The sequence below is a fragment of the Piliocolobus tephrosceles genome, chromosome 6 (genome assembly GCF_002776525.5).
Source record: "Piliocolobus tephrosceles isolate RC106 chromosome 6, ASM277652v3, whole genome shotgun sequence".
Classification (NCBI taxonomy): domain Eukaryota; kingdom Metazoa; phylum Chordata; class Mammalia; order Primates; family Cercopithecidae; genus Piliocolobus; species Piliocolobus tephrosceles.
The window spans coordinates 56,991,941-57,013,171 of NC_045439.1; the positions used below are offsets into that span (position 1 = coordinate 56,991,941).

The 21,231-nt window shown below is 41.4% G+C and overlaps 3 protein-coding genes across 7 annotated transcripts in view; 2 read left to right on the plus strand and 1 right to left on the minus strand.

The window, feature by feature from the left end:
- Positions 1 to 2,945, plus strand: part of CDKL1 (cyclin dependent kinase like 1) — a 65,799-nt gene extending 62,854 nt beyond the window's left edge. The window contains exons 9-10 of one of the 2 annotated variants that reach the window (XM_023222628.3): positions 100 to 270; positions 2,366 to 2,945. In XM_023222628.3, the coding sequence (XP_023078396.2) occupies positions 100 to 270; positions 2,366 to 2,473 (279 nt within the window). In that variant the 3' untranslated portion in view covers positions 2,474 to 2,945. Of the gene's footprint in view, positions 1 to 99; positions 602 to 2,365 lie in introns of those variants that run through there. The other variant, XM_023222627.2, reaches the window with a different exon arrangement.
- Positions 2,946 to 3,367: 422 nt separating this feature from the next.
- Positions 3,368 to 20,455, minus strand: DMAC2L (distal membrane arm assembly complex 2 like). Of its 4 annotated transcripts, none has more exons than XM_023222629.3 (5): positions 19,750 to 20,455; positions 11,256 to 11,367; positions 9,796 to 10,004; positions 8,416 to 8,587; positions 3,368 to 7,231 (listed from the first exon to the last, which is right to left on the minus strand). In XM_023222629.3, exons 1-5 carry the CDS (start codon positions 19,787 to 19,789, stop codon positions 7,117 to 7,119), a joined length of 648 nt encoding a protein of 215 aa, XP_023078397.2. In that variant the 5' UTR covers positions 19,790 to 20,455; the 3' UTR covers positions 3,368 to 7,116. The 4 variants fall into 4 exon arrangements, with proteins under 4 accessions (XP_023078397.2, XP_023078399.1, XP_023078398.1 ...); XM_023222631.3 differs by having other exon boundaries at positions 20,398 to 20,450; XM_023222630.3 differs by lacking the exon at positions 19,750 to 20,455 and adding an exon at positions 11,482 to 12,505.
- The window catches only part of L2HGDH (L-2-hydroxyglutarate dehydrogenase), a 70,070-nt gene continuing 69,009 nt past the window's right edge, over positions 20,171 to 21,231 (plus strand). Inside the window, exon 1 of the mRNA XM_023222626.3 lies at positions 20,171 to 20,767. Within this exon, the coding sequence (XP_023078394.1) occupies positions 20,628 to 20,767 (140 nt within the window). The 5' untranslated portion in view covers positions 20,171 to 20,627. The remainder of the gene's footprint in view (positions 20,768 to 21,231) is intronic.

Genomic DNA, 21,231 nt, shown 5'->3' on the forward strand with positions numbered 1-21,231 from the left:
TGCAACTGAAGAGTTTCATCTTTCAAAGAAGACAAAAAAATGACATTAATAAGTTAATACAATTTTAAAGAAATAAGAAGGAATTTTCTGTTCTTTTAGGGCTGTCTCCACATGGACCCTACTGAGAGACTGACATGTGAACAGCTGTTGCATCACCCATATTTTGAAAACATCAGAGAAACAGAGGATGTGGCAAAAGAACATGACAAACCAACAAGGAAGACCCTAAGAAAGAGCCGAAAGCACCACTGCTTTACAGAAACAACCAAGGTTGTAATTTCAAATGATCTCCTACCTGCCACCCGGTACACAGTGGTACGACTCCACCTAGACTTGAGGATGGCAGTTGTGGCTTTCAGCTCTAGCATCCTCATTCCAGCACTAGGAGACAGGTCACAGGGTCTATCAGCCAGGGACCCAGGGATATCTGTCTCCTGAAGCCCCCTCTCCCTGAATCCTAAAGGTGCTCTTGTCCTGCTGTCACATAGGGACCAGGGTTTCCGGCCTGCATGAGCACAGGTCTCAACAAGGTACATGAGTATGAGTCCAGCTGAGCACACTTCTTGTGCTTTGGAAAATGAAATCAGATTTTCCCCAGGCAGTTCTGTGTCATCACGTACACCTTCGGTATTAACTAACTCTCCAGGTTTGTCCAAAAAAGGAGCGTTTTCTTCCCTGATCCTTTGTCAGAGTTGGCTAGGGCAAATACAGTGATGAGTGCTTTTAGTGATATCAGCTGAAAACATTTAACCAGAGAACAGCATCCAAACTGCACACTGGGAGTCTGTGAAGAATCCTGATTGGTATAAAATGGCCTTATATTAAGCATCTTGTGATAAGCCAAAAGCTGTAATAATTTAGAATGAACTGTAGTTGGAACCACAACTGATCCTGGGTAACCTCTGGATCTACTTAGGTACTCCTTAAGCTATACATTATCTTGCCTTTGTCTTTCCCTTTGCAGCTTCCACTGCCCAGCATGCTGAATGGTACCAGGGTGTTGTGTGTGAGGCTGGGAGGAGGGAAAAGGGTGAAGAGTCCATGAGGAACAAGTACATGAACATGAACTCCAGGGCCCTAATGTAGATCACAGTTACAAAATTAATAATGTTTTAATTTTATTCTCCATCATGTATGATCCAGGTAGCAAAACAGGCCAGAAACAGACTCCTCCACCCCCACCCCCGAATTATTCCTTATCTCAGTATTACTTTGTATTCAAGAGCAAAAGGTTTTGATGGAAATATTTCTACTTGAAAAAATAGGGAAACTCCACTATTTGGTGTATTGCTTTTTTTTTTTGAGACCGAGTCTCACTCTGTCGCCCAGGCTAGAGTGCAGTGGTGTGATCTTGGCTCACTGCAACCTCTGCCTCCCGGGTTCAAGCATTTCTCCTGCCTCAGCCTCCCCAGTATCTGGGATTACAGGCACGCGCCAGTATGCCCGATTAATTTCTATATTTTTAGTAGAGATGGGGTTTTGTCATGTTGGCAGGCTGGTCTCGACTCCTGACCTCAGGTGATCCATCCGCCTTGGCCTCCCAAAGTGCTGGGATTACAGGCATGAGCCACCACACCTGGCCTGGTGTACTGCTTTTAAATCCTGAAAGAATCAACTGGTTTAAAAGTACTAAAAAGTCCTTTTCTGAGGAGAATGCCTGAAAAAATTTTTTCTAAAAAGTAAAAGTACTAAAAAGTTCCTTTTTAGGGATACCTAAGGACATATAGTGCAATACAAAAAATACAGGTGTGTTCTGACTTTCATTTGACATTGACAATAAATTCAAACATTTTCAGGAAGCTTGAAGGAAGCAGTTTTGTCTTTTTTTTTAAGAGATGGGGGTCTTGTTATGTTGCTCAGGCTGGTCTCCTGGGCTCAAGGGATCCTCCCACCTCAGCCTCCCTCGTAGCTGGAACTACAAGTGTGCACTGTGCCATGCTTGATTTGCCTTTTTAACTAAGGAAAGAGAGTAAATAGGCAAATTGCCTAGGTGCTCTGGTTATCAGTTTTCTCTGCCATAAGACAAGGCATTGGCTTAAATGATCCCTAAGATCTCAGCAAGCTCTCAACTCCTGTAAATCTATGTTTTCTTCTCAATAATGTTAACATGGAGATTTTCCCCTTTTCATATTCTCTAAATCTTCTTTAATGTGCATGTTTTTCCTTTTTAATGTAAAATAAACATTTAAAAGGAAAAGCAAAGACCAAATTGATACATTTAATCCTCTCTCAAGTCCTGGATTCTGTGCCAAAAAAGTATTTCTATACTAACAAGCTTAATTACCTCTTTTGTGATATATTCTAAATAATGAAAAAAAAATGCATGGCACAGTTTTGAACCTAATTCTGTGTTTTGCATTTTCAGTTGCAGTACCTACCCCAGCTAACTGGCAGCAGCATCCTTCCAGCTTTGGACAATAAGAAGTACTACTGTAATACCAAGAAACTTAACTACCATTTTCCAGACATTTAAAGGAGCTAGGAGACATGATTTTAAAAAAGGAATCAATAGATACTTTGAAGAAAATAAAACTTATACAGTTGATCAAAAACAATTACAATGTTGAAAACACACCAGGAGAAAACATAAGCAAGAAACTGGGAGGCCAATTGGCAAGATATGAAGGGAAATTCCAGATCCAGTCTTCCATGCTTGATGATGGTGTCCAGAAAAGAAAGCAAAAACCTGTTTGGAGTTGCACTTGTATTTCAGTTCATGTAAGCAGCTGAGCTTATGGACAGAATATGAACTGTCCCATACCTCTGGCAAAATTAGATGATACCAAAAAGATTTATGCTTCAGTTGTACCACATGCCACACAAGAAAAATGGACTACAAAATGCCCATATATATTTCCTCGGATCTGTTGCCTGGAGTCCTATCTCCTGTCTCTCAGATTGTTTCAGCGTCATATTTAAGGAAAGTTCTATTTTTTTTTTTTTTTGAGACGGAGTCTCGCTCTGTCGCCCAGGCTGGAGTGCAGTGGCCGGATCTCAGCTCACTGCAAGCTCCGCCTCCCAGGTTTACGCCATTCTCCTGCCTCATCCTCCCGAGTAGCTGGGACTACAGGCGCCCACCACCTTGCCCGGCTAGTTTTTTGTATATTTTTTTAGTAGAGACGGGGTTTCACCGTGTTAGCCAGGATGGTCTCGATCTCCTGACCTCATGATCTGCCCGCCTCGGCCTCCCAAAGTGCTGGGATTACAGGCTTGAGCCACTGCGCCCGGCTGGAAAGTTCTATTTCTTGAAATCAAAATGTTTAAAATCCCATTTCCTGCTTGCTCTATTTCTTGATTTTTATATTTTAAAGCATTTTGAGGGTAACAGGTTCAAAATATTTAAAAGCATACGAATTATCACAAAGACTTGGTAATTTATATATTTAATTATATGTTTATACATTTCATCCTTACTTTATCAGTAAAGGATGCACCTTAGTCACTTTTGCAGGCAAGATGAATTTACTGTAATCTGTCTACATTTATTCATCCAATTCCCCTTGCAAACCATGGCATGAAGCCTGGCAGCTGATTAAGGCAATCAAAGGGTAGAGCAAGATCTACAGGCTTTGCAGGAACTGAACCTGTCAGCCTGAAAATAATTAGCACATCATTCTCTCTGGCACAGCCTTTGACCTGGTACATCTATAGGCAAACCTTTAATACAGTGATCTGGGTTTCAGAAGAAATTGCTTGTGAGCTTTTACTTGAGTCATGAAAGACATTACATTGTAAATCGATGTTTTCCCTGAAACATCTTTTTGCACTATGTTTGTATGTTGTGTATGTTTGTGTGTGTGTGTGTATATATATATATATGCGCTATTCTAACAACTAATGTATTACACTAAGTAGTCCAAAGTATTACTGAGGACTCATAGCCTTGCACAGTGAGACTTAAAATGATGACATATATATATGTCGATCCTCCCACCTTAGCCTCCCAAGTAGCTGGGACTACAGGCATGTGCCACTATGCCTGGCTAATTTTTTTTGTATTTTTTGGTAGAGGCAGGGTTTTGCCATGTTCCCCAGGCTGGTCTTGAACTCCTGGGCTCACATGATCTGAGCACCTCAGCCTTCCAAAGTGCTGGCATTACAGGCATGAGCCACTGCGCCTGGCCAAAATGACATAATTAGCTTTGATTTGGTCTACTGCTCTTAATCAAAAAGCTTTTTCATCCTTGTTCCCCGGAAAAAAGGGCAATATGAAGCCTGACATCTGTTTCTTACAGCTCAACACCATTTCTGGTTGATGTGCTGCCACTATTCCTAGCACTTCTCAGCTATGGTCTTCGAAGTTGTATTTCACTCTATTTTCAAAACAATTCTTCTGTACTCTCATTTTCTTCCTGTTAATTTTCTTCACGATGACATCTGACCCCATTTACTTAAGTAATCCACTGAGGTCTGGTGTGTGTTCAATAATTTTGACTCTAGGCAGTTTAATGATATCCTAACACTTCCTAATGTATGTCATTTCTTGCCTAGACCTGATATGGGTTAAATGCTAGTCCCTGAATTATTCAATTCCTGTTAGACAGCTTTGATTCAAATGACAAGAAGGAACATCCAGCTTCCATGAATAGTTAAAAATTTTTTTTCCTTAACCCAAGAAAATGTACTTGACAGAGGCAGATTACTATAAGTGCCTGATAATTCAGCAAATAGTTTTACCAAAAACCATTCAGAATAGAAAAGTAGTTCTAGACTAAATCGTGGTGAATCAGGTGTCTCACCATACAGTAATGAAACAAACCTGAGAAAAAAGGCTTATTTTTCTGAGTTCCATTACATTTATGTTTATGTTCAATTTAACCATATTTATAATCCTTTTATTCAGCATGAAATCTCCACTGTATCACAAGACTCTTCCACATCCTTTTATTTACTATTTTCTAATTTTTAAAATGACAGCGGCAATTACCGTTTATACTATGTGCTATTTGTATGAGCTGGTTTTTAAACACAACGAAAATTCATTTTTCTACCTGAAAACTGTATCATAGAAAGTGTTTATTTGAAAATTATTTTCAAGTTTATATTCAACAGCTCAATAATGTTCAAACTAGGCTGGGCACGGTGGCTCACGCTTATAATCCCAGCACTTTGAGAGGCTGAGGCGGGTGGATCCTGAGGTTAGGAGTTCAAGACCAGTCTGGCCAAGATGGTGAAACCCTGTCTCTACTAAAAATACAAAAATTAGCTGGGCGTGGTGGCGGGTGCCTGTAATCCCAGCTACCTGGAAGGCTAAGGCAGATAACTGCTTGAACTCGGGAGGCAGAGGTTGCAGTGAGCCGAGATCAGACCACTGCATTCCAGCCTGGGCAATAGAGTGAGAGTCTGTCTCAAAAAAAAAAAAAAAAGTTCAAATCAAACACACAGAAATCTATAAACAAACTGGCATATAACAGTAATAGAATCAGGGCCATTTCACACAGGTAACAGGTTATACGTTTATATAGACCTGTTTTATCTATTTTTGACTTTTTTTTTTTTTTTTTGAGACAGGGTCTTAATCTGTTGCCCAGGCTGGAGTGCTGGAGTGCAGTGGTGCCAACATGGCTCACTGCAGCCTTGACTTCCCAGGCTCAAATGATCCTCCTACCTCAGACTCCTGAGTAGTTGGGACTACAGGAATGTGCCACCACACCCAGCTATTTATTTTTTAATTTTTTGGTAGAGACAGGGTTTTGCCACGTTGCCCAGGCTCATCCTGAACTCCTGGACTCAAATGATCTGCCCGTCTTGGCCTTCAAAAGTGCTGGGATTACAGGCCAGCCTTTTTTTTTTTTTTTTTTTTTTTTAAGAGACAGGGTCTCCATCTTTCACCCAGGCTACCACGCTGGTGTGTAGTGGCCGTGATCATAGCTTACTGCAGCCTCAAACTCCTGAGCTCAAGCGATCCTACCACCTCAACCTCCCAAATATCTGAGATTACAGGTGTACACCACCATGCCTGGCTAATTTTTAAAATTTTTTATAGAGATGGGGTCTCGCTGTGTTGCCCAAATTGGTCTCAAACTTCTGGTCTCAAGTGATCCTCCCACCTCAGCCTCCCAAAGCACTGGGATTACAGGCATGAGCCACAGCACCGAGCCTACAGCAGTTTTAGGTTTTAAGAAAAACCTAAGCATAGCCTACTGGTTTTTATTATTGTTTCCTTTATTATATTGCAATCTGCAAAACTATTTGCATTCAGCCAAATATCTGTCCAGTTTTAATAAAATAGTAGCCTAAACTTACAAAATAGACAAATTAAGCCGCAACTGTTGATTCTGAGAAAGTCTGTATTTCAAGAACACAAGAATGCAGGATCATGGGAAATGCATGCAAATCCTGGGAAGCAATATGAAATGCATGCTTCAACAACCACTGACCACTATGCATAATTGACGCCATCAATGAATCTTTAATTTAGCTTCTAATTTTTCATAATTTTGCATTTATGGTAGTATGCTTCACTAACTTTAAAGTTAAATTTAATGTAAATTACTAATAAAAACATCTGTTGTACAAATAATTTTAAAGGATTCTAAATAAATATCTACATCAAGAGATACCTATAGATTTACATATTAAATGAATATATTAGAATTAAAATGTTACCTAGTTTGCTCTTTTTTTTTTTTTTGAGACAGAGTATTGCTCTGTCGCCCAGGATGGAGTGCAGCAACCTCCACCTCCCAAGTCAAGTAATTATCCTGCCTCAGCCTCCAGAGTAGCTGGGATTATAGGCGTGGACCACCACACCCAGCTAATTTTGTATTTTTAGTAGAGACGGGGTTTCACCATGTTGGCCATGGTTGGTCTCGAACTCCTGACCTCAGGTGATCTGCCCGCTTTGGCCTCTCAAAGTGCTGGGATTATGGGCATAAGCCACCACGCCTGGCTGCACTTTTCTTAAAATGAATTAAGGTACATAAATTCTCACTTCCAACTTAGTAACATTACTGAGTCATGTCTGAATATTTATTTTCTAAATATGATGCACTCTCCACTTCTAAAATGTCATGATATGGCATCCTTATAATTCTACTGATGACTATATAATTAGTTGATGTTTAGAATCAACAGTTTCAAATGATCCTTTATACTGAAATAAGACACATTATTTTACTTCAATTGTAATTTTAGTTCCAGAGAAGGCAGTGCTGTCTCAAAGACTTGGACAAGATTTTCTTTTTCTCTTACTCCGGGAAGATCCCTTAACAACAAATATTTGAGGTTTCTGCAAATAAAGAAAAAAGTCACTTCAATTTAGCCAAGAGCATTAAAAATAAACTCAATTTACTGGCTTAAAGAAAGAAACTTACATAGAAAATTAATCTATATCACCCTATGCTTTCAAAATGACTTTTAGAGCAGTAGCCTTAGAGATGAAATTCACGCCAGGAAGTAACACAGACTTTAGGTTATGTCAATATTTCTAGCTGAATCATTCTAAATAAAATATATATTTATAATGATGTACATATCCTTTGCATGTGAAACATGAAATGTGAATCTCAACCCCAAAAGGGCAAAAACTGGGAAAATTCTTAAAGATACTCGAGTTTCTACTAAGATGAAGCTCTGAAGCGTCAAGTAACGTAAGAGATGAACAATCTACTACTTGTGGTCCTAATGTTTAAAATTTCTCAAACTTCCTGTGATACTGAGGTTACTGGCAGATCCATTATATATTAAAGCAGAACTACATTCATTAGATTTATAATTTGAATGTTGGGATCTCTAACACAGAGATTTGATTAAACAAACTTCTATTCTTTTTTCATCACGCTGATAAGACTCAGAACCTTACAATTTTAGAGTTAAACATTCCTTGCTAGTATTATCTGTTTTTGCATTTGGAATTAGGTGAGTTGCTCCAGGCCATGGCATGGGTCTGGTTGGTGTCACAAGAGGATGTAGAACAGCTTTCCTAACCAGTGGATGCGTGCTTTTGATGATTATTATAGTGTCAGGCAGTGTTCTAGGCTCTAGACACAGAAAGGTGAATATTTCAAGGTTTTTTCCCCTCAAGCAACATAATTACAGGGTAAAATCCTAATAGGTATATACCAAATGTCCTGAAAATATCAAAAACATAGGGGAAATTGCTTTAAAAAAAATCCTAGGAGAGAAAGCATAATCATTGACGCTTACTGAGGGCTTACTGTGACAGGCACCATGTTAGGTGCTTAATGTAGATTTAATTTTTAAAAACATATCCTATAAAAAATTCAATAAAACATTAATGTATTAAGATTGATCATTTTAGCTCTTTTAAAGCATTACAGATGGAAGTGAGGTCATTTTTAAAAATTATCTTTTTCAGAACTAAAAATAGACACCAGCCCTCACAGTCAGTTAAATTCTAACTATTCACCTTAACAGCATTATCAAGTTTCCACTTTGGCTTTGATCATCTACCTTAAATGACGCAAAGCAATGATGCCTTTGTCTGTGACATTCCCACAGGATATTATTTCCATTTCCAATATGCTTTTCTGTAAATTTTCAAGTTGACCAAGTCTCAGCAAACAGTCATCCTCGATATAATGACACTTGCACAGCCTTATTTTTTCAACATGCTGTAGGCCCTCTGGGGAGAAAAAGTACAGATTAAGAATCTGCTTTACCACTAAGATAACAAACTGTCCTGGTTTGCCCAGGACTGACTTGGTTTTAGGATTGAAAGTCCTATGTCCTGGGAAACCTCTTAATCCCATGAAAACTGGAAATGATTGCTTACCCTATTAGCTATATAAGGCCCCCATAGAAAGGGGCCATTCTACAGTCAGATGTCCATACACTGGAGGAAAGAAATGCCCACATAGGGCCAGACCTGGTGGCTCACACCTATAATCCCAGCACTTTGGGAGTCTGAGGCGGGTGAATCACCTGAGGTCAGGAATTTAAGACCAGCCTGGCGAACATGGCAAAACCCCGTCTCTACTAAAAATAGAAAAATCAGCCTGGCGTGGTAGTGCACACCTGTAGTCCCAGCTACTTGGGAGGCTGAGGCAGGAGAATCACCTGAACCCAGGAGGTAGAGGTTGCAGTGAGCCAAGATCGCACCACTGCACTCTAGCCTTGGCGACTAGCCTTGGTGACAGAGTGAGACTCTGTCTCAAAAAAAAAAAAAAAAAAGAGGCCGGGTGCGGTGGCTCACACCTGTAGTCCCAGTAGTTTGGGAGGCCAAGGCAGGCAGATCACGAGGTCAAGAGATGGAGACCATCCTGGCTAACACGGTGAAACCCCATTCTCTACTAAAAATACAAAAACAAAATTAGCCAGGCACGGTGGCGGGCGCCTGTAGTCCCAGCTACTCAGGAGGCTGAGGTGGGAGAATGGCATGAACCTGGGAGGCAGAGCTTGCAGTGAGCCGAGATCGTGCCACTGCACTCCAGCCTGGCCGACAGAGCAAGACGCTGTCTCAAAAAAAGAAAGAAAAAAATGCCCACGTAAGCAGAAGCTGTGTGGATATAATTATTCCTGCATTACTGAGGGATTCTCAATGACAGAAGTTTGACAAAGATAGTTTGACAAACAAGGCCCCGAATTTTAAGTCAATAAACCAAAGACTAGAGACATGTAGAAACAAGCTTAGTGAGAGGAGGAAGGAGAGAAAGGAGTCTGTAACCTCAATTTAATTTGAAAATAAGTATCAAACCCAGGAAGAAATAAACTTGACTGTACTGAAATGGGCAAAAAGGACATACCTATGACTATAATTGTGAGTCAACTGCAACAAAATGGTCACTGCAAAATCACCTGCATTTCCTATTAGCAAAATGATAGGGTAGTTACCCATGTGATCAAATCCAATGCTCATGATACAAGAGTTGGTGGCGTCAATAGCCTGAATCTTGTATTTGTCCAGAGGGCCTGTTGGAAGGTGGTTGTAATCCATCTGCCACCTCTCCTGGCCATGGTAGCGCACCATGGCCCCACAGCGCAGCAACCACTCAGATGCCGCCCTGTCAGGGCCAACATCCCTGATGCGATCATAATCCACCCTGTTGGCAAGTGAAAAAAAGCAGTTTGCTTTTACAATAATAACTAGCTTGTTAACTATATTAACTGACATAAATAATACAGAACGCAACAAATTTTCATTTCAAGTGACTGAGGAGGAAGATAAATGTATTAGTGAGATCCATGCAAAAACCAAAACCAAAACCAAAAAAACTGTAGTCTATCTGCTTTTTTAGTTTTGTTTTTGTTTCCAAGTGAACACTGTCAGTGCGTATTATTTTTATATGAATTTACCAGACACAACTTTTCATTGATTCACATATAGTAGAGTGCTTGACACCAGAGATATTTAGTAACTATTCTACGAATGACTACACTTGGTTAGAATTTGTATTAATAACAGAATATTAAAGAGAAAATAATTCTGAATCCCGTATTCAAATTAATCTCATTAAGTGATATTTATTAATTTCTACATATGCTTTTTTCACAAGCCAGGGATCATAATGCTGTATTAAGTAATCAGAAGGAGGTTAGTTTCATCAGCTTCAAAATGCTATTTCTTTTTTTCTCTCTTTTTTTTTTTTTAGATGGATTCTCACACTCTAGCCCAGGCTGGAGTCCAGTGGCGCAATCTCGGCTCACTGCAAGCTCCACCTCCCGGGTTCACGTCACTCTCCTGCCTCAGGCTCCCGAGTAGCTGGGACTACAGGTGCCCACCACCACACCCGGCTAATTTTTGGTATTTTTAGTGGATACAGGGTTTCACGGTGTTAGCCAGGATGGTCTCGATCTCCTGACCTCGTGATCCGCCCCCCTCGGCCTCCCAGAGTGCTGGGATTACAGGCGTGAGCCACCGTGCCTAGCTCAAAATGTTATTTCTAAGTGTGCCACCCACTAATTTTGTGAAAACCTGAGTTACTTTGATAGAATTCAAAAGGTTAACTACATTCCTTTAAAAAGCCATAAAAATAAAATATTTTAAAATTATAAGTTTTTCTGATTATAAAATAAATGTTTATTTTAGAAAACTTGAAATGTATCAAAAGGACAGACAAGTAAGAAAAATCATTGAAATCCTGCAACCCAAACAGCCACATTTAATATTTTGTAATCCATTTTTCTGGTGTTTTCTATGTTTGTGTGGGTTTTGTTTGTAAACAAAATTAGGATGACACTGCACAAATTGTTAAAATAACATTTGAAATACGAGAAATAACCAAATGAGCTACTGGGAACTTATTTCACCATAACCATCTCCACATTTCTTCACTTTATTTAGAATCACTTACTTATTAAACACTGCATTCAACCAGCCCCAGAAGTATCTGGAATCACATGACCATGGGAGTTTCTTTATGCCACACAACTGCTGGGAAACTTTTCCAAACAGCATCATTTGATCTAGACACACAAAACAGTACTTACATTAGATCATCATCAGAGTCCCACACATATAGCAACTTACTTCACAACCTCAGAGTCAATGCTCTTGTACTGATAAAGCTGATGACTCACTTGCCACTCAACAATTATTGTGCAAGTCACTCCTGTTTCTTGTTCTTGGGGTTTTTTATTTGTTTGCTGAAAAAAAAGTGAGGGGTTGGACTGGATGGTGTCTAAGGTTCCTTCCGGCTTGCACATTAAGTTCCACTGTTGAAACCTCAATTGGAGTCTGTCTGTCGTACTGCCATCTAGTGTCCATTCAGGCGCTGTAGCTATGAATTTGCTGAAGCTGGCTCTACTACCCATCTATATTTCCAGTATCAAAATGACACACTAAAATCACCGAAAGAGCAACGTGTCGAGGTTGAGATGCTTGCATCCAGGAAAGAAGAGGAGACATGAAAATAGATATACCTATGACAAGGCTGCAAGTGCTGTTACCAGAGCAGTGTAAACAAAAAAACTATTTAAGGGCAGCTGGGAAAGACTGAGCAAGTAACTTCACCTCTCTGACCTCTGGTTTTCTCATTTGTAAAATGAGATGATTTGCTTAGATTATTTCCAGTTGTCAAAATCTATAACCATAATTTGAGAACGTAATTCCTGGAGTAGGTTTCGATTTGATTTACCTCAATTCAAGTTTCCCTAGTAGTGTGCTAGGTGTGTGCAGGGGACTGGGTGAGGCGGGGAGTGGGGGGATGGGGAGACAAAGATAAATGAAACATAGTGTTTGCTTTGAGCATCTGACAGTGTAATGCAGGATGGAGTGGGCTAAGACATGTTACCAAGTAGTTAAAATAAGTGACAGAACTTGATAAATGCCTGAAAAGAGTTAAAATAAGGACAGAAAGGATTTCAACAAACAAAGGTCCAGGAAAAATTATGCCAGATTATTAGCTGAAGCAGGAACATTCAAGGCATGTTATTTTCAGTTTCACTAGCACATGTGAGTCATGAGAAGAGGCAGGCAACTTGCAGTCAGGTCATGAAGGGTTTTGCATGCTCAGCCAGGGAATTTGGACTGTATTCTGTAGGCAGCAGGGAGTCACCAAGGTTTTTGAACAAAGCACTGGCCTTTGGGAGGCCGAGGCAGGCTGATCACAAGGTCAGGATATCGAGACCATCCTGGCTAACACGGTGAAACCCCGTGTCTACTAAAATAAAAAAAATAAAAAATAAAAAAAATTAGCTGGGCATGGTGGCACGCACCTGTAGTCCCAGCTACTCGGAGGTTGAGGCAGGAGAATCGCTTGAACCCGGGAGGCGGAGGTTGCAGTGAGCTGAGACTGCACCACAGCGCACTCCAGTTTGCGCAACAGAGTGAGACTCTGTCTCATAAATAAATAAATAAATAAATAAATAAATAAATAACAAAGCATTGGCATTGTTACAGTTGTGCTTCAAGAAATTTACTCAGACAGCAGCATCAAGATGAAGGGGTCAACAGAACGGGACAGCCAGCCAGCAAGGGCTTCAATTACATGAGGCCATAGGAAAGGGCCTAGTTGGGGAAGGATGGGAATGACATTACAGAGTTGGTTCCATATGACTTAGTTAAGAGAGATGTAAAGGCATGGGCTACAGGAGTTGAAAATGACACCAAGTTTTGGCCCTGAGTCACTGGTAGTAGGATGGTGATGCCATTAAAAGAAATCACATCAGGAGGACAGGGTTATAGGTTCAGAGGTTCAGCTTTTTTTCTTTTAGTTTTTCATAATCTACATATTAAGTGTTAGCAGGATTTCTAAGTGCAGATGACGAAAAATCATTGGAATCAGAGGTTACAAAATGTTAGAGCTATAAGAAATTTAGATCACCTGGATGAAATCTCTCATATAGAGGTGAGGAAACTGAAGCCCTGATGTTAAGTAACTTCCTGACACCCTAAATCCTTTCTTGAACAAGGTGGGGTATTAATAAATGCTGTGTTTAAATGCTCAATGTTTCATAACTAATTGGTGGTAGTGTTGAAACTTGAACCCAGTTCTCTACCAGCCCAGGGTCCTTTCCTCAATCATTACAAGGTTCTAGAATTCAAGAGAAAGAAGAGGGCTAGAAAGATGCCTGAGTGGGAAACACCTTAGAGCTGAGGAAGTGATTGAGGATGCTGAGGCCATGGAATAGTGAGAGATGTGAACTGAAGACAGAACCAACTACCCTTTTCATCTCTTTTCCACCATAGCCGTCTTCATTACTGCAAACCTCTGCTCCACTACCTCTTACCATGTTCTCAACCCTTTCCAGCTTTTTGTTAAAGCACTCTCTGCCTGTGCCCACCTCGAATAACTCTGTTAGTCGTCAATCTTATTTACAAATAAGGGCTTTCCCAGCTTCTACTCAGGCTGTTTTCTCTTAAGCCTCCCTCCCCCATCACCATCAATCTGTGGAAATCTCACCCAATTTCAAGACTTTACTCAAATGCCATGTCCATTCATTCATTCGTTCACTCAAAAAATGTTTATTGAATGTCTGCTATACTTACGGCAAAGGCAACAATGGTAAGACAAAACAAACAAAATCAAGAACAAAGGAGAAAGAGACACACAGAAAGACAAGGTTCCTGACCTCATAGAATGTATACTTTAATAGAGACAGATGACATATAAAGAGATAAGTAACACCCAACATGGTTGGCTAGTAGAGGTGTGAACAAATGCCATGAGAACCATGAGAAGAAGGCTTCACACCAGAGGTGTCTTTTGAAATGGGTCTTAATGATTAAGAGTTTTCAGTTAGTTTAAAAGCAGAAGCAGAATATGCAAAAAAAAAAAAAAAAAAAAAAAAAAAAATCCAGTTAGAACGAAAACAGAGTATGAAAAGTAAAAGAAAGAGCAAGGATGGCATCTTATTCATTTCAATTTTTCTCAGCATAATGCAAACGTTTAATAAATATTTGTTTATTAATAGTCTTCAATGGTTGACATGTTTCCATGGAGAAAGGTAAAACCAGTTAAACTGTTATTAAGCAGGTGAATTAGAGTGATCTTTGAAAACTGACTACTTTTGCTTGATTCATTTTGACCCATCTTATAATTTAGCTTAAATGAAAGGCCAAATTTACTTCAGCTGTAATCTCTAAAAACACAAGATATTAGATTTAAAATGTTTTAAACATAAAAATTAAATTTATATTTGGCAACAGAGTTAACAAAAATTGGTAGGTTTTTACATTCTCAACTGCAACTTTGCTAATGATTTTGCAAATTATTCCTACCTGAGTACAAGCAGTTGCCTTTGGGAACACTTTCTAAAGGGAAAGAGGAGACCTCTAGTGGTAAGTTAGTGAATCTAGCTCTAATAAATTAAAAGTACCCAATTAAATGCAAATTAGAAAATAACCACTACTAAATTACTGCTGCCATAGATAATCCACCATGATTAAGTGGGTTTCGTACCAGGGATGCACAAATGGCTTACCATACACAAGTCAATAAACGTTATACGCCACATAAACACAATTAAAAACAAAAATCACATGATCATCTCGACAGATGCAGAAAAAGCATTTCACAAAATCCAGCATCCCTTTGTGATTAAAATCCTCAGCAGAATTGGCATACAAGGGAAATACCTCAAAGTAATAAAAGCCATATATGACAAACCCACAGCCGACATAATATGAACAGGGAAAGTTTAAAGCACTCCCTTCAAGAACTGGAACGAGATAAGGATGCTGAGTCTCACCACCCCCCTTTCTTTTTTTTTTTTTTTTTGAGATAGTGTTTCACTCTTGTCGCCCAGACTGGAGTGCAACGGAACGACCTCAGCTGACTGCAACCTCTGCCTCCTGGCTTCAAGTAATTGTCATGCCTCAGCCTTCCAAGTAGCTGGGATTACAGACACCAACCACCACATCTGGCTAATTTTTTGTATTTTTAGTAGAGATGGGGTTTCACCATGTTGGCCAGGCTGGTCTTGAACTCCTGACCTCAGGTGATCCACTCCCCTTGGCCTCCCAAAGTGCTGGGATTACAGGTGTGAGCCACCACACCCAGCCTCATTCTCATCACTTCTATTCAACATAGTACTGGAAGTCCTAGCCAGAGCAATCAGACAAGAGAAGAAAGACAAGGCATCCAAATGGGTAAAGAGGAAGTCAAACTGTTGCTATCTGCTAATGATATGATTGTGTACCTAGAAAACCCTAAAGACTCCTCCAAAAAGCTCCCAGAACCAATAAATGAATTCAGCAAAGTTTCAGAATACAAAATTAATGTACAAAATTAGTACCTTTCCTACATACCAACAGTGACCAAGCTGAGAATCAAATCAAGAAACTCAACCCCTTTTATAATAGCTGCAAAAATAAATAAATAATTAAATGCTTAGGAATATGCCTAACCAAGAAGGTGAAAGACCTCTAAAAGGAAAACTACAAAACACTGCTGAAAGAAATCACAGACGACACAAACAAATGGAAACACATCCCATGCTCATGGATGGGTAGAGTTAATATTGTGAAAATGATCATACTGCCAAAACCAATCTACAAATTGCTTCAAGTTCATTGTAGATTCTGGATATTAGTCTTCCCATCAATACAATTCCCATAAAAATATCATCATTCTTCAGAGAACTAGAAAAAACAATCCTAAAATTCATATAGAACCAAAAAAGAGCCCACATAGCCAAAGCAAGACTAAGCAAAAAGATAAATCTGGAGGCATGACATTACCTGATTTCAAACTATACCATAAGGCCACAGTCACCAAAACAGCATGGTACTGGTATAAAAATAGGCACATACACCAATGGAACAGAACAGAGCACCCAGAAAGAAAACCAAATACTTATAGCCAACTTATCTTCAACAAAACAAACAAAAACATAAAGTGGGGAAAGGACACCCTATTTAACACATGGTACTGGGATAATTGGCAAGCCACATGTAGGAGAATGAAACTGGATCCTTATCTCTCACCTTATACAAAAATCAACTCAAGATGGATCAAGGACTTAAATCTAAGACCTGAAACTATAAAAATTCTAGAAGATAACATCAGAAAAACCCTTCTTGACATTGGCTTAGACAAGGGTTTCATGACCAAGAACCCAAAAGCAAATCCAATAAAAACAAAGATAAGTAGTTGGGACTTAATTAAACTAAAGAGCTTTTGCATGGCAAAAGGAACAGTCAGCAAAGTAAACAGACAACCCACAGAGTCGGAGAAAATCTTCACAATCTATACATCTGACAGAAGACTAACATCTAGAATCTACAATGAACTCAAACAGATTAGCAAGAAAAAACCAAACAATCCCATCAAAAAGTGGGCTAAGGACATGAAGACAGTTCTCAAAAGAAGATATATGAATGGCCAACAAACATATGAAAAAATGCTCAACATCACTAATGATCAGGAAAATGCAAATCAAAACCACAATCCTTACTCCTACAAGTATGGCCATAATCAAAAAATTTAAAAAAATAGATGTTGGTGTGGATATGGTGAAAAGGGAATACTTCTACACTGCTGATGGGAATGTAAACTAGTACAACCACTATGGAAAACATTGCGGAGATTCCTTAAATAACTAAAATTAGGACTACCATTTGATCCAGCAATTTCACTACTGGGTGGCTATCCAGAGGAAAGGAAGTCATTATACAAAAAAGATACTTGCACACACGTTTATAGCAGCACAATCTGCAATTGCAAAAATGTGGAACCAACCCAAATGCCCATCAATCAATGAGCGGATAAAGAAGCTGTGGTGTATATATATGATGGAACACTACTTAGCCATAAAAAGGAATGAATTAATGGCATTCACAGTAACCTGAATAGGATTATTCTTTTTTTTTTTTTTTTTTTTTTTTTGTGAGACAGAGTCTTACGCTCTGTCACTAGGCTGAAGTGCAGTGGCGCAATCTCAGCTCACTGCAACCTCCGCCTCCCAGGTTCAAGTGATTCCCCTGCCTCAGCCTCCCAAGTAGCTGGGATTACAGGCACATGCCACCACGCCTGGTTAATTTTTTGTATTTTAGTAGAGATAGGGTTTCACCATGTTGACCAAGATGGTCTCAATCTCCTGACCTCGTGATCCACCTGCCTTAGCTGCCCAAAGTGCTGGGATTATAGGCGTGAGCCACCGTGCCTGGCCTGGAGTTTACTATTCTAAGTGAAATTACTCAGGAATGGAAAACCAAACAGCGTATGTTCTTACTCAAAAGTGGGAGCTAAGCTGTGAGGATGCAAAGGCATAAGAATGACATAATAGGCCGGGTGCCATGGCTAACACAGTGAAACCCTGTCTCTACTAAAAATACAAAAAATTAGCCGGGCGTGATGGCAGGCACCTGTAGTCCCAGCTACTTGGGAGGCTGAGGCAGGAGAATGGCATGAACCCGGGAGGCAGAGCTTAAAGTGAGCAGAGATCGAGCCACTGCACTCCAGCCTGGGTGACACAGCAAGACTCTGTCTCAAAAAAATAAATAAGCAAATAAAAAAGAATGACACAATAAGCTAGATGTGTTGGCTCACACCTGTAATCCCAACACTTTGGGAGGCTGAGGCGGGTGGATCACTAGAGGTCAGGAGTTCGAGACCAGCCTGGCCAACATGGCGAAATCACATCTCTACCAAAAATACAAAAGTTTGCTGGATATGGTGGCATGTGCCTATAGTCCCAGCTACTGAGGAGGCTGAGGCAGGAGAATTGCTTGAGACCAGGAGGCAGAGGCCACAGTGAACTGAGATTGTGCCACTGCACTCCAGCCTGGGCAACAGAGCATGACCCTGTCTCAAAATATAAAAATCAACACGCACTTACCATATGACCCAGCAATTGTACTCTTGCGCATTTATCCTAGAGAAACAAAAACAGGTTCACACACAAGTCTGTACACTCGTGTTCACAGCTGCTTGATTCACAATAGCTAAAAACTAGAAACAACTCAAATGTCCTTGAATGAGTAAACAGTTGAATACACCTGTATTAGTCCATTTTCACACTGCTGATAAAGACATACCCGAGACTGAGAAGAAAAAGAGACTTAATGGACTTACAGTTCCACATGGCTGGGGAGGCCTCACAATCATGGTGGAAGGCAAGGAGGAGTAAGTCACATTTTACACGGATGGCAGCAGGCAAAGAAAGAACTTGTGCACGGAAACTTTTTAAAACCATCAGATCTTGTGAGGCTCATTCACTATCAGGAGAACAGCACAGGAAGAACCCGCCTCCATAATTCAATCACCTCCCACCTGGTTCCTCCCACAACACATGGGAATTGTGAGTTACAATTCAAGATGAGATTTGGGTGGGGACACAACCAAACCATATTAATACTGTAGTACATCTACATTATGGAATGCCACTCAGTAATAAAAAGGAACTACTGATACATGTAACAGTTTGGATGTATCTCAAGGGATTATGCTGAATGAAAGAGTCAATCTCCAAAAGTTACATACTGTATAATTACAATAATTACATTTATGTAACGTTCTTGATGTAACAAAATTTTGGAAACAGAGAGTAGATTGGGTGGGGCTGCAAAGGGAAGTTGTGGTTATAAAAGGGCAACTGGCGGGACCCTTGTGATGATGGACCTGGGCTGTACCTTGACTGTAGTGGTGGATACAAGAATCCACACACCTGATAACAATATATAACTAAATATACACAGAGAACACGAAAATGAGGAATCTGAATGAGATCAATGGATTGTGTGAATGTCAATTACCTGGCTGTGATACTGTACTAGTTTTACAAGATGCTACCACTAGGAAGACTGGGTACACGGTACACAGAATCTCTACTCTTACAGTTGCATGGGAATCCACAATTACCTCACAAAGTTGAATAAACATCTCTTTTTTTCATCTGTGATGGAACAAGCAGGCAATATTCTACATTGTTTAAACAAATAAAGCAAACTATGTACCACTGTTCTGGTAGCAAAACCCTTTAACCATAATAAATGCCATCACGTAGCAAATGCTTCGCTGTGCTTTAAAACACCTTATCTCGTGTAATCCGCTCAACGGCCCTAAGATTAGGGAGACACTGCTATCATTCCTAGTTCACAGAGGAGGGTCGGAGGCAAAGAGGTGAAGTGATTTCCTGGAGCCACCTGACCAAAGACTGGAACCAAGATTCTAAGAGGCACACGAAGTCCTTCTGGTAATAAATTTGTGTCATTCTATTTGTTAGGTTCAGCTGTGCTAACCCTAAAAATTAAAAACTGTCATCAAGCATACAGAATGGGCGTTAGTAACACCCGTGTCAGCACGGTGATAGTGAATCACATAATTTTAGGGAGTTAGAAGGTCCTTCAGCGATTACGCAGCCCACTGCCCTCATTTTTACAGAATGGGAATCAGGTGAAGTGACCTGCACAGGTGAGTCGCTGCTCAGAGCCCGCACAGCACATTTAAAACTGTATTTCGGTTCAGTACTCGAGAAAAGGACACAGACTGATAAATGGTGGCAAAGACCGAGCTGTCTGGTTCATCCGGTACCCAATGCCGGGTCCAGTACAGAGCAGGCGCTCGATATTTACAAGACGAATCAATGACTGAATGAATAGCACCGCCAGGAACCCCATAAAAGAAGTCCAGAAGACCACGGGTTGTCAGTCTTCGCTGTGACAAAGAGCTTCCGTGAGGACCGAGGACTAAGGACAGACAGGGAGCGCCCTTCCAGTGGACGCTCGACTCGGCTGGGGCCGCGACGGAGACGGTGGGTGCCCAGGCCCTTGGCCTCCCGCGGGCCGCGTGCGGGGCCGAGCTGGGGCGGGGCGGGGGCGGGGCCGAAGCCGAGCCGGGAGAAAGAGGCCGCTGGGCCCGCCCAAAGAAGCATTTTCACCGTAATCCCGCCCAAAGTTTCTCCCGCGGCCCCATGTCCTCATGGCGGTGAAGGTCGAAGACGCGCGACCTAAAGGGCCAGGTTTTCGGTCAGCCCGGCGTTGGCGAAAGGCGAGGGCGGAACACAACCACCACCCTAGTACCGCCCGGTTAGGGGCCTAGCTCTTCTACTCACAGCGTCGGAGGAAGAGAGCGAGCCAGCGTCCGCGCGTCTGCGGCGCCCTGGCCTGCCCTTCGCCCTCCGCCGCGCGCGCCCATTGGCCACCGCAGCCTCTCCCACGTGGGGCGAAGGTGCGCACTTCATTGGTCCCCGCCTGAGGGGCGGGGCTAGAGGACGCCGGTGCCCGGCCGTGGAGGGTCGAGCGGCGGCTTCTGAGCGCTGAGGAAAGGGAGCGTGCGTAGGGGATGGTGCCGGCGCTGCGTTATTTGGTTGGTGCCTGCGGACGGGCCCGCGGGGGTTTCGCCGGGGGCTTCCCTGGGGCTTGCGGGTCGGCGTCTGGGAGGCCCCGACCGCTGTGTGGAGGTGGCCGCAGCGCCAGCACCAGGTGAGTGACCGCTGGTCCTCCCCGCCGCCTGCACTGCTGCCTCTCGCAGAGGCATCTGGTGGTGGACCTGTGCCCCTGTTCCTATTTCCCTGTCCCGGGGTGAGAGCAGATTGGGGTCTTGTGGCGCTCCAACCTCAGATCCCAGGAGCTACCAACCTGCAGGTTCATTCGTTGTATTTACGGGCCAGAGGAAAGGCAGTGTATAGAGTAGAGGTCAAGAGTAGCTCTGGCTTTGAGCAACCCGTTCACTTTCTGTTGAACTCTGGGCTGCTTAACCTCCTTAAGGGCTCAGTTGTGAATGGGACCTTAGTCTCTCCTGTAGGTGGTCGTTTGAAGGATAAAAGGACCTAGCACACAGTGTAAGCAATCAAACATGCTGTTAATTAGCTGGCGTCTTTGGCGTTGCTTGGAAGATCTGAATACAGTCTTAAATCAGTTCCTGGCACACCCAGCATAGAGTTTCC